Source organism: Zonotrichia leucophrys, chromosome 8 (assembly GCF_028769735.1).
Source record: "Zonotrichia leucophrys gambelii isolate GWCS_2022_RI chromosome 8, RI_Zleu_2.0, whole genome shotgun sequence".
In the NCBI taxonomy this organism is placed as follows: Eukaryota; Metazoa; Chordata; class Aves; order Passeriformes; family Passerellidae; genus Zonotrichia; species Zonotrichia leucophrys.
The window spans coordinates 960933-974068 of record NC_088178.1 but is presented as its reverse complement, the minus strand read 5'-3'; the positions used below and the strand labels follow the sequence as shown (position 1 = coordinate 974068).

Below are 13136 nucleotides of genomic sequence, written 5' to 3'. Positions count from 1 at the left end.
CTAATTAAATAGGAATTGAACCCTTAACACCCCGCTTTGAAAATTCCTGCCTAAAGCTCTGCAGGAAAAGTAACCCTTGTGCTAGTGTTTAGGAGCATATGACCAAGCTAACAGCTATTTTAATTAAAAAGCACAGCCCTGCTGCCTGAAGAGCTTTTCTGCTCAAGACAAACATTTGCTGCTGCAGCTAGCTCCCAGTGCTGGAGTTCTTTGGTGGAGTCAGCTGTTAGCACACTGTGCTTCCCTCAGAGACAAAGGTCGCCTAGATTTTAAAATATACAGCTCACTGGAGCCCTCTTTTCAGGGGAAAACAAAGCCTAAATAAATACAACTGCCATGGGAGTCTCGCCTTCCCAGCCACAGGGCAGAAGTGATGAAAGGCAGTGAGCAGGCCAAGCCTGCATCTGAAACACTATAATGTGAGTCTTCCAAAACCCACTTGAGAGGGGCACAGGGTCCCCCAAACCCAGAGACTCACCCCACAGCTTCTGACGCAGCAAACTGTGCAAAAGATTTAACTCCATGGAGGGCACAAATCTTTATCTTTGCTGTGCACTGCTCCCAAAACATGATTTGGGCCAAAAACAGATTCATGGTGAGCCCCTAAAACACTGCAGACTTTGTAGGGGAGCAGGAGTCTTTCTTAGACATACAAGAAAAACAATAATTTACAGCATTTAGTACTGGTAATCACTCAGGCACCCAAGACATCTTTCTAGACCCAAAGCTGCACAGGTCAGGTCAGCAGAATCAACAGGTGCATTTTAAACCAAGCTTTGTTTCTTTAGATGAATTGTAGCTAGAATGACTGAGCAGCCATTAAATTCTCTGATGGTTTCCCCATGTGTGCAGAGGGACAGCCTAATCTTCCACATGGCTTTCAGCCCTGGACTGCCATCACTTCCCTGTCAAACTGCTCTGTGAATTTGGATTCCTGATCCCAGAACAAAAAAATTAAAAATAAAAAAGGCAAGAAAGGGGGGAAAAAAAGGCAGTTGGAAAGGATTTTTTACTAGATTATTGAGTTAAAGTGGCACACTTCAACAAATCCCAGAGCCAGCTCAATGGAAAGGGAAGAGTGTCTGTGAGCAGGGAGAGAAGGTAATGACATTCCTCCTCAGACTACAATGAGGCTGAAGAACAGCAGCATAAAACAGTCCTCACGTGGCATTTATCTGATGTTAGCCAGGATTTTTGGCTAACTGACTCAAACCACACTCACAACAAATTCTCTGGCCCAGTCATGCACATGGAATAGATTTCACACTTTCACAAAAGCACCTCCAAGGGAAGGAGGAGCTTCCTCACACATCTGCACCTCTGTGCTTTGAAAGGACCCAACACACACAGAGGTTCTAACAAAGGCCCCATCCTGGGACAAGATAAAGCCATCTTCAAACAAACCAGCAATCAGTTAACATTCAGCAACAGGAAAGATCTGGGGCAGCTTCCCCCAAGCACAGCGGAGACTGCCTTGCCAGTTACAAATTTATGAGATTGATAATCACTGTAAACATATGAAATACGAGAACTTTGAAGGTGACAAAACCACTGTGACAGCAGGAATTTCTCATCATTGTTTTTGAAAGGCAAGATTTTATCTTTCCGGAAAAAACCAGCAAAATGAGAATGAGAAGGCAGGCACTTGAACAGAAAAGGAGCAATGAGCTCTGTTTGAGGAGCAGGAAATAAGAATGAAGGCAAACAGCATCACAAAAGGTAGGAGCAAGCAGCAAAATAAAAGGAGTATTTTTAAAAAAAAGCATAGTTATGTAGCCCAACCTACCACCTGTCAGGGAATTACAAGAGGCAGATGGTTACCAAAAGGAACTGGGACAGATTCTGTTTCAGTAAAGGTTGCTCCAATATTACTTTACAAAAAACTTGTCTTGATCAGATGCAGTACAATTTCTTGATTTTTCTAGCAAGGAAAGGGGCCGCTTTCTCTGTGCCATGAAGCACAAACCATATTAACAAACACTAGAGAGCATCACTCACAGCACAAAGATTAAATAAAGACTAAAACTGCAGAGAAACTCAATCTTCCCCAAGAATTGACAAGTACTTGAAAGCAGAGACTGTTATGAAGACAGCACATCTACACTGTCAGGTGTTCTTAGAAAATTTAACATCCTTTCATTTTTGGCTGATGTTTCCTTAGAGATATGGTTATTTGGGCCTTTTTTTTTTAGCAGCACACAATATCCTCTAACCTCATGGTCTCATTGGAAGCTTTAGTTTTTCTGAGGTGTTCATTCTCACAGTTTAGCTCTGTTGAGCAATAACATTTATCAGGACAAATTCCAAAAGAGCTGCCTGCTCAGCTCTCCCCTCTTTACTTACCTTAGAGATGATTTAAAATGCTATAAACCCCCTGTGTGTAAAGGATGGACCTGCAGTTATGCAGTTCCTCACTGCTGAATAACATGCTTTATTGTTTACTCCTGTCAGCACCAACTGCAGTTTAGCCTTGAAAAAAATATCATTCTTCTCTCCAAACTATTGCACAAATCCTCTATCCATCCTCCCTGGTCTGTGCCCTGCCTCAGTGTCACCTCTGGATGTGCAGTGTTTTCCTCACCTCCTTGGTCTCTAATTGAAGATGCAGGGAAGGAATTGGAGTACATTCAGAAAAAAAAAAGCTTCTTGCACAAAAAATGCCACTGAGATGACACAGAGGAGTCACAGAAACTTGCACTGTGCATTTCAGACAGGACAGTTCCATAACCTTCACTGCTCAAACAGCCAAGCTGCTGCTTCCTAAATTGTGAGCTCATTTTTATTTCCACACTGAGCTAATCCTAGAAAGACGCCGGCCTTGAGAAGGCATCACCTCAAACCACTGCTGCACTGATAGCCTCAGCTGCACCATGAACAAGGAAACTCTCAGAAAGGCCATTCCATTGAACTGAGCTAGAGAGCCACAGGAACCTCATGCTGGGGAGCTCCTCTCTCTTCCCAGGGTTTCCCTGGAGGGAAGCATCCCTCACACACACAAGGTTTTCTGCAAGTGCCATCCACACAGGAGAAAGATGCCACAAGAGAGGCCACAACACTGCCTCACCACTTTTGTCATTGCTGCTCAGAGAGACCATGAAGGGTTCAGAGAGGGAACCACCACAACTGCATTGCAAAGAGTTGATGGGGGAGAAAATCCACCAAAAAACCAAACAGAATCACAGCCTATTGCTTGTGATGGAGAGACCAAGGTCTCTTCCAGGGGAGCTGCAGAAGTCATCCCTAGCTGACAGCAGACGTCCACCTAAATCCTGTTAGCCAAGCTAAATTTATGATGCCAGAACAATCCCTTGGAGACTGAATGCTCATGGTCATTACACCCTCTGTGCTTGGGAGTAAGACAGATTAATTTGCTACTGACAGGCGCCAGAAATCACAACAAGGGTTATAATTTCTGTGGGATGGAGCAAGACCATAGGGGTCACTGAGGGTTTACTGTCTCCACACCCAAGCTCTCGTGTTTTCCTTTGTAGGTTTCACTTTCTGCAGGCTTTCGGGACAAGGAGAAGTAGCACAGAAGCAGGGACACTTGCTCATTCAGGGGAGGACTCATTTTCTCCTATTTGCACATAGTTTCAAAGAGCTATGCAAGCTGTGGTGCACTTCACTCTTATGTGGTTTTCACTTCATTTATGAAGATGTAATTCTTTTAAGTTAATGAGGGTTCTCAACTGGCAGCCTCCTTTGCATTTAATGACAAATATTTTACAACCAGAATTAAAGTTCTCTAAGGAAAAAGGCATTTTAAAAATTGATTTTAGGTCTTCTTTTTTTTCTCCCATGATTTTCAAATAAGGGCAAAACCATACTCAGCTGAAAAAGTGCGTCAGCTAAGACTGGTATGACTCAAAAAACTCAGCCCATAACCGGAGGTGTTTGTTTATTTTTGAGGTATGGAGACATTTTGCAACTAAATATGACACTCAGTTTCCTGTAAGCTGCTTCCTTATATTGTGCATAACACTTTCTTGAAACTCATGCTATTTTCCCCTTCAGACTCTGAGTAAAACCAGGCTCATTTATGAAGCAAAAGGAGCTTTGCTAATTGGAGAACTCTACATAAAAATAAGTCAAGCAGGAAAATAACAGTAGCAAAGCCATAATCTTACCATATATACACTGCTCTTCCCTCCTTTTTCCCCTACTTTTCAGATTTGCCCTGTTCCTCAGCAGCATTACTATAACTACCATGATCATTATCCCAACTTAGAAATACCCCTACATGTACCAGCAAATGCCCACATCTGTAGCAGCAAAGCCACGTTTTGTGCTTTTGGAAAACATTTCTCCATTTCCAAGTGCAAATCCACACGAGAAGTGCAACTCATGGGGAAATTCTCCCTTGTTGTGGTGGTTCTGATGCCCACAGCTTTTCTTTTAAGGGGTGCACTGGCATCTGCCCTGACTGACATCTGCACAGGGCCAGGGCCACATCCCTGTTGGTGCCCCAGTGTGGTTATTAATTGTTGTGAGGGTCCCCAGGACGAGGTGAGAGATGAGAATTGACTCCAAGTTCTCAGAAGGCTGATATTCCATTGTATTATATTTTACGTAGTATATATATAATATACTACAAAAAACATAACACAATATAATATCAGCCTTCTATATATATACTAGAGTATATATATACTATATATATACTAGATTATGTCTATAAAATATATGAAATGTATATAACATAATATGAATTATATAATATATATTATATATATTATATTATATATAGAATATATAAAATGTGTTTCATATATTATAATATATATTTATATACAATATTTTCTTTTATATATATTTTATGTTATATATTATATTTTATACATTTTATATTATGTTTTATATTTTTTAAATATTATATTATATTATATTAGTATACTAAAACTATACTAAAGAAAGAAAAGGACACATCAGAACACTAGAAAAGAATGATAATAAAAACCCGTGACAGACTCAGAGCGCCCAACACAGCTGGCTGGGATTGGCCATTAATTACAAACAATTCACATGGAACTGATCAAAGATGGACCTGTTGGTGAGCAACCTCCAGAGCACATTCCAAGCAATCAGATAATTATTGTTTGCATTTCTTTTCTGAGGCTCCGTACCTGTCCACTGGGGCGGGCAGCGGCAGTTGTAGGTGTTCACGCCGTCCACGCACACACCTCCATTCAGGCACTTGTGGTTCGGGCAGTCGTCCACGTTGTGTCCGCAGACGGTTCCCTCGAAACCTGGACAAAGCACAAACAGCAGCAGGCTGAAAAGGGTTTCCAACCACTTTTGAGGAGAATTCACCCCTGACGCAGCTTCCCCTCCTTTTCTTTTCTTAAAGATCTGCCCTGTTCACCTAATCCTGATGACTCCCTGTAGGAAAGGCATTTTGTGCTGTTCTTGTGAGCCAGCAAAGGCTTCCTGAAGATAAGGGAAGCCCCGTATCTGTCTCGAGGAAGACACCAAGGCTGTCCCCATGACAACGTGATGGAAGAGGGAAAGTTCAAAGATACAGACTCGAGCTGGCTCACACAGAGTGACCTGGCTCCTTGCTCACCTACTGAGAACTTTGTTTCTTCCTTATGACCAATGGGCAGTGAAAGTAAACGTAATTATCTTGAAAAACTATAAAGGCAACATGTTGATGTAATAAATTTCTCTTATGCACCCTTCTGATGGAGTTGTGGAGCTTTGCTCCGTGTTGTGCTCTATAGTGACACATCCCCACCTAGCACGACTTTGCTGAATGCCTTTGCCAATAGCATGCAGGTCAGGTAACACAGCTAAAACTGTTCCACCATGGGTAGGTGGCCAAATGTGCTTTCACAACCCAAAGGACACGAGGAGTTTCTCTTTCAGTGGCTGAGGAGCACTGTCATTCAAAGCAGACAAAGTGAAGACCAAGACATTTCGATCACCATGAGATAAAACTTGCCACTGCCCACCAAGCATCAGCTAGGAAAAGTTTTTTCCCATGGCAAAAAAAAGTGCTGGCATGCATTTCATGGATACCTCAGCACAGCCTGCCTTGGATATGTCAAAGAAAAGTCTTTCCTTTGAAAAGGAGTTTCTAAAGTCCTGGTCTGGTTCTCTTCAGTGTTAGACAAGTCAGTCAGTCAACAAACCAGCCACCACCCAAGTGATGCTTACACACTAAGCAGAAGAAATCAGATACCCTTCCTCAATGAAAATCCAGGCTCCTAATGAACACACTGACAAAATATTCTTGCTAGAGTTCCCTCTTCTTTTCAAAGAAGGAGAAGTGGGGACATCAGGGAAGGGAGCTGTCAGTGAAGTGTCTTCCCCTTGATTTCCCCTGCTGATTTATTTCATGCTTCATTAAATAAACCTGCCATTTCTGCTGGATGAGAGAGCTATTTATCAAAGCACAAGTGGAATGCATGCTAATGTGGATGAAGTAAATGATTCCAGAACACACATGTTAATTTAAAACACCAGCCCTGCCTCTTCACTGCTTTGGAATGCAATATTAACATGACACAGTTCTCTCATCCAAAATCAGGCTTTAACCCCTCTACTTTTGATGCCCTGTTCCAGACACTTCCACAGCATCTGTGTCAAGTCTCACAGCCCCTCTCAGTAACATCTGGTCCCACACAGATCGTGCTGTGTGGCACATGAGACAGAGACCATAAAGCTCTGAGCCAGCTTCTCCAGACTGCTGCAGCTCTCAGGATTCCTGAGGTGATTCATGTGCATTCCCATCCCTTGAACTTCTCTACAGAAGAGCTGGGAGGTTCCAAGCTGTATCAAGTGCATTAACATCAGCAAGGAACAACAGACTCAACATTACAAAACAAACAAACAAACCAAAACAAACCCCAAGACTACAAGACCTTCAATATTACTCCATCCCTTCAAAGCCCTTCCAGCCTCCACCCAAGATCCTAGAAATTTTGTGACAGTAGGGAATTTTAAAACAAAGAGGAAGTTTAACATGCTTTCCCAGAGTCCCAACCATCACAGCAGCACATTCCTGGCAAAAGCTGCTGAAGAAAAACCACCAGGGAAAACAATCAGCTTTAGATCCCCATGTTTAAAAGTGTATAAAGCTACCAAGCTTGAGCAAAGGCTCAGCTGTAAAACACAGGGGTGTCCTATCAGCTTGTGTTTCAGCTTGGGAGGAATCATCCCACTGACCACATATTGCACGTGATCAGCATGGAAATACACCCACAACCACAAAGACAAAAGGCTTAAGTTCTTATCTCTTCAGTTTGTATAACATGAAGACCAGCCCTACTTTCTAGTAAACAAATTTCTGACAACAGGCATTTAAACTCCCTCACTTCACACAAATTTAAAGAGGCTCAGTTCTTTCCAGAATAAAGCATGGAAGTCACCCCACTACTAAAATCTCACCAAGCCATGCTGTATTTTCACATTTTAACCAGTTACACTACCAAAGAGCTGCTCTGAGATATGTGAGCTTTCCTCTAGCTGGGTCCCAGGATCTAATTTTGCAGTTATATAACCTGACTCTCTTCCAGAAGGCCACTGAGCTCACTGTTTTAATGTATTTGGACACCTGACACTGCTTCCTGCTCCCCCCTGTGCTGGGACTCACATGCTGCCCTGTGTTTTCTCCCTGCACCACAGCAGTTTGCAATCCACATCCTGACTTTTGCTCCATATCTCAAAGCACATCAAACTAAGCAATGAGAACCTCAAGGGGAAAAGCGTTCCCACTGCTAGCAGCATGTTGTTCTTCCCCTAGTACAGACTGACACAAGCAGATAACTTTATTCCTATGTCATCTGAAATCTCCACCCCACTGCTGAGCATCTGATCCAATTCCCTCCAAACCTTAGTCCTTTAGCCTTATTTCAACCTATCAATTACACCCCAGACTATCCAGGCTGCTTTCAGGCTCAGTTATTACTGGGGACAGGAAATTATGCCTCAAAAACATCAGGTTATTTCCAGACTTAGGGCCTGCTGACAGGAAATCAGGGATGCAGAGAGCTAAAACCAAGCTGGGCTACTCGAGGCAGCACCTGGGCTGCTCATCTGGAGCAGAGGGGCACCCACCTGAGCTGGGACCCCAGGGATGGTGACAGAGAGGAGCTCAGGGAAGGTGCTCATGCCCAAATCCCAGGGAGGAGCTCAGGGAAGGTGTTCATGCCCAAATCCCAAGGATGCAGCCATGGAAGAGCTCAGGGGAAGGAGCTCATGCCCAAATCCCAATAATGCAGCCATGGAAGAGCTCAGGGAAGGTGTTCATGCCCAAATCCCAGGGATGGAGCCATGGAAGAGCTCAGGGAAGGAGCTCATGCCCAAACCCAGGGATGCAGCCATGGAAGAGCTCAGGGGAAGGAGCTCATGCCCAAACCCAGGGAGGAGCTCAGGGAAGGTGCTCATGCCCAAACCCAGGGATGCAGCCATGGAAGAGCTCAGGGGAAGGTGTTCATGCCCAAATCCCAATAATGCAGCCATGGAGGAGCTCAGGGAAGGTGTTCATGCCCAAATCCCAGGGATGCAGCCATGGAAGAGCTCAGGGAAGGTGCTCATGCCCAAACCCAGGGATGCAGCCATGGAGGAGCTCAGGGGAAGGAGCTCATGCCCAAACCCCAGGGAGGAGCTCAGGGGAAGGTGCTCATGCCCAAATCCCAGGGATGCAGTCGGGGAGGAGCTCAGGGAAGGTGTTCATACCCCAAACCCCAGGGAGGAGCTCAGGGGAAGGTGCCCATGCCCAAATCCCAGGGATGCAGCCAGGGAGGAGCTCAGGGGAAGGTGCCCATGCCCAAACCCCAGGGATGAAGCCATGGAGGAGCTCAGGGAAGGTGTTCATGCCCAAATCCCAGGGATGCAGCCATGGAGGAGCTCAGGGAAGGTGCTCATGCCCAAACCCAGGGATGCAGCCATGGAGAGCTCAGAGCTCAGGGGAAGGAGCTCATGCCCAAATCCAGGGATGCAGCCATGGAGGAGCTCAGGGAAGGTGCTCATGCCCAAATCCAGGGATGCAGCCAGGGAGGAGCTCAGGGAAGGTGCTCATGCCCAAATCCAGGGATGCAGCCATGGAGGAGCTCAGGGGAAGGTGCTCATGCCCAAATCCAGGGATGCAGCCATGGAGGAGCTCAGGGAAGGAGCTCATGCCCAAATCCAGGGATGCAGCCAGGGAGGAGCTCAGGGGAAGGAGCTCATGCCCAAACCCCAGGGAGGAGCTCAGGGGAAGGTGCCCATGCCCAAATCCAGGGATGCAGCCATGGAGGAGCTCAGGGAAGGTGCTCATGCCCAAATCCAGGGATGCAGCCATGGAAGAGCTCAGGGAACGTGCTCCTGCCCAAACCCAGGGCTGCAGCCATGGAGGAGCTCAGGGAAGGTGCTCATGCCCAAATCCCAGGGATGCAGCCATGGAGCTCAGAGCTCAGGGAAGGTGCCCATGCCCAAACCCAGGGATGCAGCCATGGAGAGCTCAGAGCTCAGGGGAAGGTGCCCATGCCCAAACCCAGGGATGCAGCCATGGAGGAGCTCAGGGAACGTGCTCCTGCCCAACCCCAGCTGCCCAGCACAGGGAGCTCCGTGTGTGTGGGTCCCCAGTGGTGACACTCAGCCAGGAACCAGCGTGAGGTTGCTTCCCCTTCCTAGGAAGTGCTGCAGCTCTCATAACCAGCTGAGGTTCCTTCCTCTTCCCAGGAAGTGCTGCAGCTCTCACAAACACTCGCTGCAGCCTGACAGATCGCTTCCTGAACAAGCCCTTGGAATTCCCTAGGGTCCTTATCTTAGTTAATGGGTAATTATTTTGATGGATAACAATGAATAATCACTTTCCCAGCTAAGAACTTCCTCTATTGACTTGTTTAACATTCCATTAAAGGTTAGTTGCCAAATGAAGTCCTTTTTTGTCAAATATTTATAACTACTAGCTCATTCTTATATTCAAAGGAGTTGGTAATGCTTCAGGTTACGTCTCCTACAAGGAATTTTTTTTCACTACTACACTGTTATGATTGACCTAACATGCTCACTTGCCTACAACCCCGTTCCTACCTAAATCAACAAAGCCCAGAGGAAAAATGATTAAGCCAAAGGGATAAAAAAATGAGGTTACCTTCCAGATAGATGCAATACCAGTAGTGTATATATGTAACTTCACTTGGTGCTTGCCACCAAATGCTGACTTAACACACATGACTTCATGGATTACCTAATGCAGGATTTGTTTGTGTACATTCACAAGTGACATGGGAACCTGGGAATTTTAAATAGCAGCTGCACTACACTGTACATAAAAAGCACTCGTGTGACTGTAGGAAAAGCTGCTGTGACACACAGCTCCAGGTTCTACATTCTTCCTACTTTTTCAAGCTCTCATTCTCACCTACCTGTGTTTACAAATAGATTAAACTCACTGAAAAGCTAAGAAGGCAACATCTACAGGAAACAAGAACCCATTTCAAGGCCAGCACAGTAGTAGCCTAATTATGCCTAAAATGCTGCTTGGGCACAGCTTCTCCAAAGTGTGACTTTTACAGGTCACAAGATGCAAAATCCTATCAGAAAGCACTCCAGCAGTTTGAGATGTGACTGCCTCCTGCCTCTGTGGCCAGAGCACCCAGCAATGGCAGCATCCTCAGGCAGCCCAGGAGCGCCAGAGCAATTCCATTTATAGTCACAGCACCGTCGGCATTGCTCCAGTTCAGAGAGGGAGTCTGAAGTGGAATTTCTGCTCCATAATCTTGGCACTGTCCTCCAGAGGAGCAGGCCTTGTTCACATCCTCCCCAGGCGTGACAGGCCACCATTCCTCCTCTCTTTCTGTTGACCTTTCCTTTCCAGACAGAACCTTTTCCAACACTTCAGAAATTCTGCTCTGCATGCTCTGCACTAAGGGGGGAGAGAAATGGCTGGGTGCCCTGCCTTTATCAGAGAGTTTAATGTAAGCATTTGGGTCTCTCCAACAGCTCCCTTTTCTGCTGTTTTTCAAATGACTGGTTTAAAAAAAAAATAAAATAAAAAAAAATCAAGCTAGCAAAACAGCATGGCCAACTTAAACAAATACAGGAAATAGAAAAGCAAAGGCTCTCAGAGCCACATTAACTCACCCCCACAATACACACTGTGTAACAAGTCAAAAAAGACAGCTAATAATCCAAAACGTGTGAGGAGTGTAGGTGTGTAACTGTTACTATAGCAATCTCATTTCCATTTCCTGACGGTATTTCAGCCAGCCCACACACTTGTCTAAGGGAAAATCTGCTCCTACTCACTCTCGTGCCCTGTAAGAGAATCTCTAAAGCAAACTCATCAGCTTGACAGGATCTAGTCCTCCCAACTTCATCTTTCTCTCTTCTTCCTCCCACCACACTGCTCCTGCATGAGGCCCTAAAGTCCTTGAACAGGCTAAACAGATCTGACTTTAAAGGAAATTCTGAATTTCTGGACAAGACTGTTAATCCAGAGATACTTGGTTTATAATTTAATTTTAAAAAGATGCAAAGCAAAAAAGCAATAAATTCCTCCAGGGCAATGGTTAGTTAAACTACTCCATTTTCAAAGACTCTTTCAAAGCACTGTCCCTCCAAGCACAGTTAGAATAATTGCTTTCAAAAATAATGATCCATCCTTCTACTTTTGGAGTGACTTTGCTAAATTCTTCAAAGTCACATGCTTGCTCAGACAGCCCAGAAAGTGCTGGTGCAGACACTAAGGTTGGCAATGCACATTTAAGGTCGTTTGAGCCAACACTTCAAGACGAGGGTCTCCAAAAAGAGAAAACAGTTTTCACAAGTTCTAAATGCCCTTTCCACACAGACCTGTGTCTCCAGATGATCCTCATGAGAACACAGCCACTCTATATTCATCCCAAACAGCATTGGGCAGCTTCATCTTTCACATCAGGAACAGCAGAGACATGCTGAAGGGAAGAGAGTTTACTTTTCTACATTACCACACACCAAGTCTGTGTGTGCCAAACTGCAATACACTCGAGTAGGAAGTCTAGTCAAAAGCATTTCCAAACATTCCGTTTCCCATGGAGTTGAATTACTCAGTAAAAAAAAAAAAAATATCAGCCTAAAAATACCCTGAATATGCAAAGACAACTGGTAGGGCCCTGTGGTCAAGGCTGACAAGTGGATGGGGAGGAGGACAGGATGAGACAACATCCCAACCAGGTGACACATGGCCACTTGCAGAGGTGACAAGAAACCAGTGCAGCCCCAGATCCTGAGCTAGCATGTCAGCCATGCTGTGCATGAACTCAGCTAACAGCATCAGAAAACAAGCAAACAAAATTTATCTGGAGACAAAAAGGGTGTGGTGAGTTGGAACTGGTATCCTGTTAGATTTGAAGGAACTGGAGAAGGAAAAGAAGAGAATAGAACTTAGTGTGTCTTGGGGCTACAGATAGAGAAGGAAAAAGACAGATGTGCATTCTTCAAACACTGAAGTTACCTGAGGCCTTTACTACACAAAACTATGTATTTGTAGATGCTTATGCACACAGAATTTCACATTCCAAGTGGGCATTATGAGATACCATCCTAATCTCCTTGAACCTACCTCATGGCCTTTACCTATTTGATTCTCTGACTCTAGCTGGGTTCCATAGAAAACTATAATTTCTGACCGTCTTCCCCTTCCTTCCTTTGTGTGTCCTGAAACCCCAGCACTCAGAAATGAATTAATAGTGCAGGAGCACTACAGAGCTCCCCAGCTTGCTGAGATTCGTCCCTCCCAGCTGATGGGACACAGAAACCCTGAGAGGAGCTCTGGGGAGGAGCAGCAGGAGAGCAGAACCAAGGCTGCAAACGGAGCTCTCTGGAGCTCACCTGTCAGAACTCAGTGCATCCCTCTGGGTCTCCAGAGTTGCCAGGGGGCTCGGAGACCATGGCAAACAGCCCAGAGCACCTGTGGGTTTGATTATGACCCCTGGAGCAAATTACCAGCTTTGTGTGAGGACCTGAAAGTCACAGAAGTATAAACAGTGTAATAATAAAAATTATCACCAGGTGAAAAGGTAGATTTTGGGATTTCTAGAATGGGGGTTTTAGGGACAAGATGGAGGGACTTGGGCCTGTCCAGTCCCTCTTCTTGTTTTTCTCTACCTCCATCTTCTGCTGCGATGCTGGCACTTTGGGATTGGTTTAGAATAGAGGTTCACTGTCTA

The 13136-nt window shown here is 45.1% G+C and overlaps 1 protein-coding gene across 2 annotated transcripts in view; it reads right to left on the bottom strand.

The window, feature by feature from the left end:
• Positions 1–13136, bottom strand: part of NOTCH2 (notch receptor 2) — a 96045-nt gene that overhangs the window by 59627 nt on the left and 23282 nt on the right. For both annotated transcript variants that reach the window (XM_064720416.1, XM_064720418.1), the window contains exon 5: positions 5124–5246. In XM_064720416.1, the coding sequence (XP_064576486.1) occupies positions 5124–5246 (123 nt within the window). The remainder of the gene's footprint in view (positions 1–5123; positions 5247–13136) is intronic.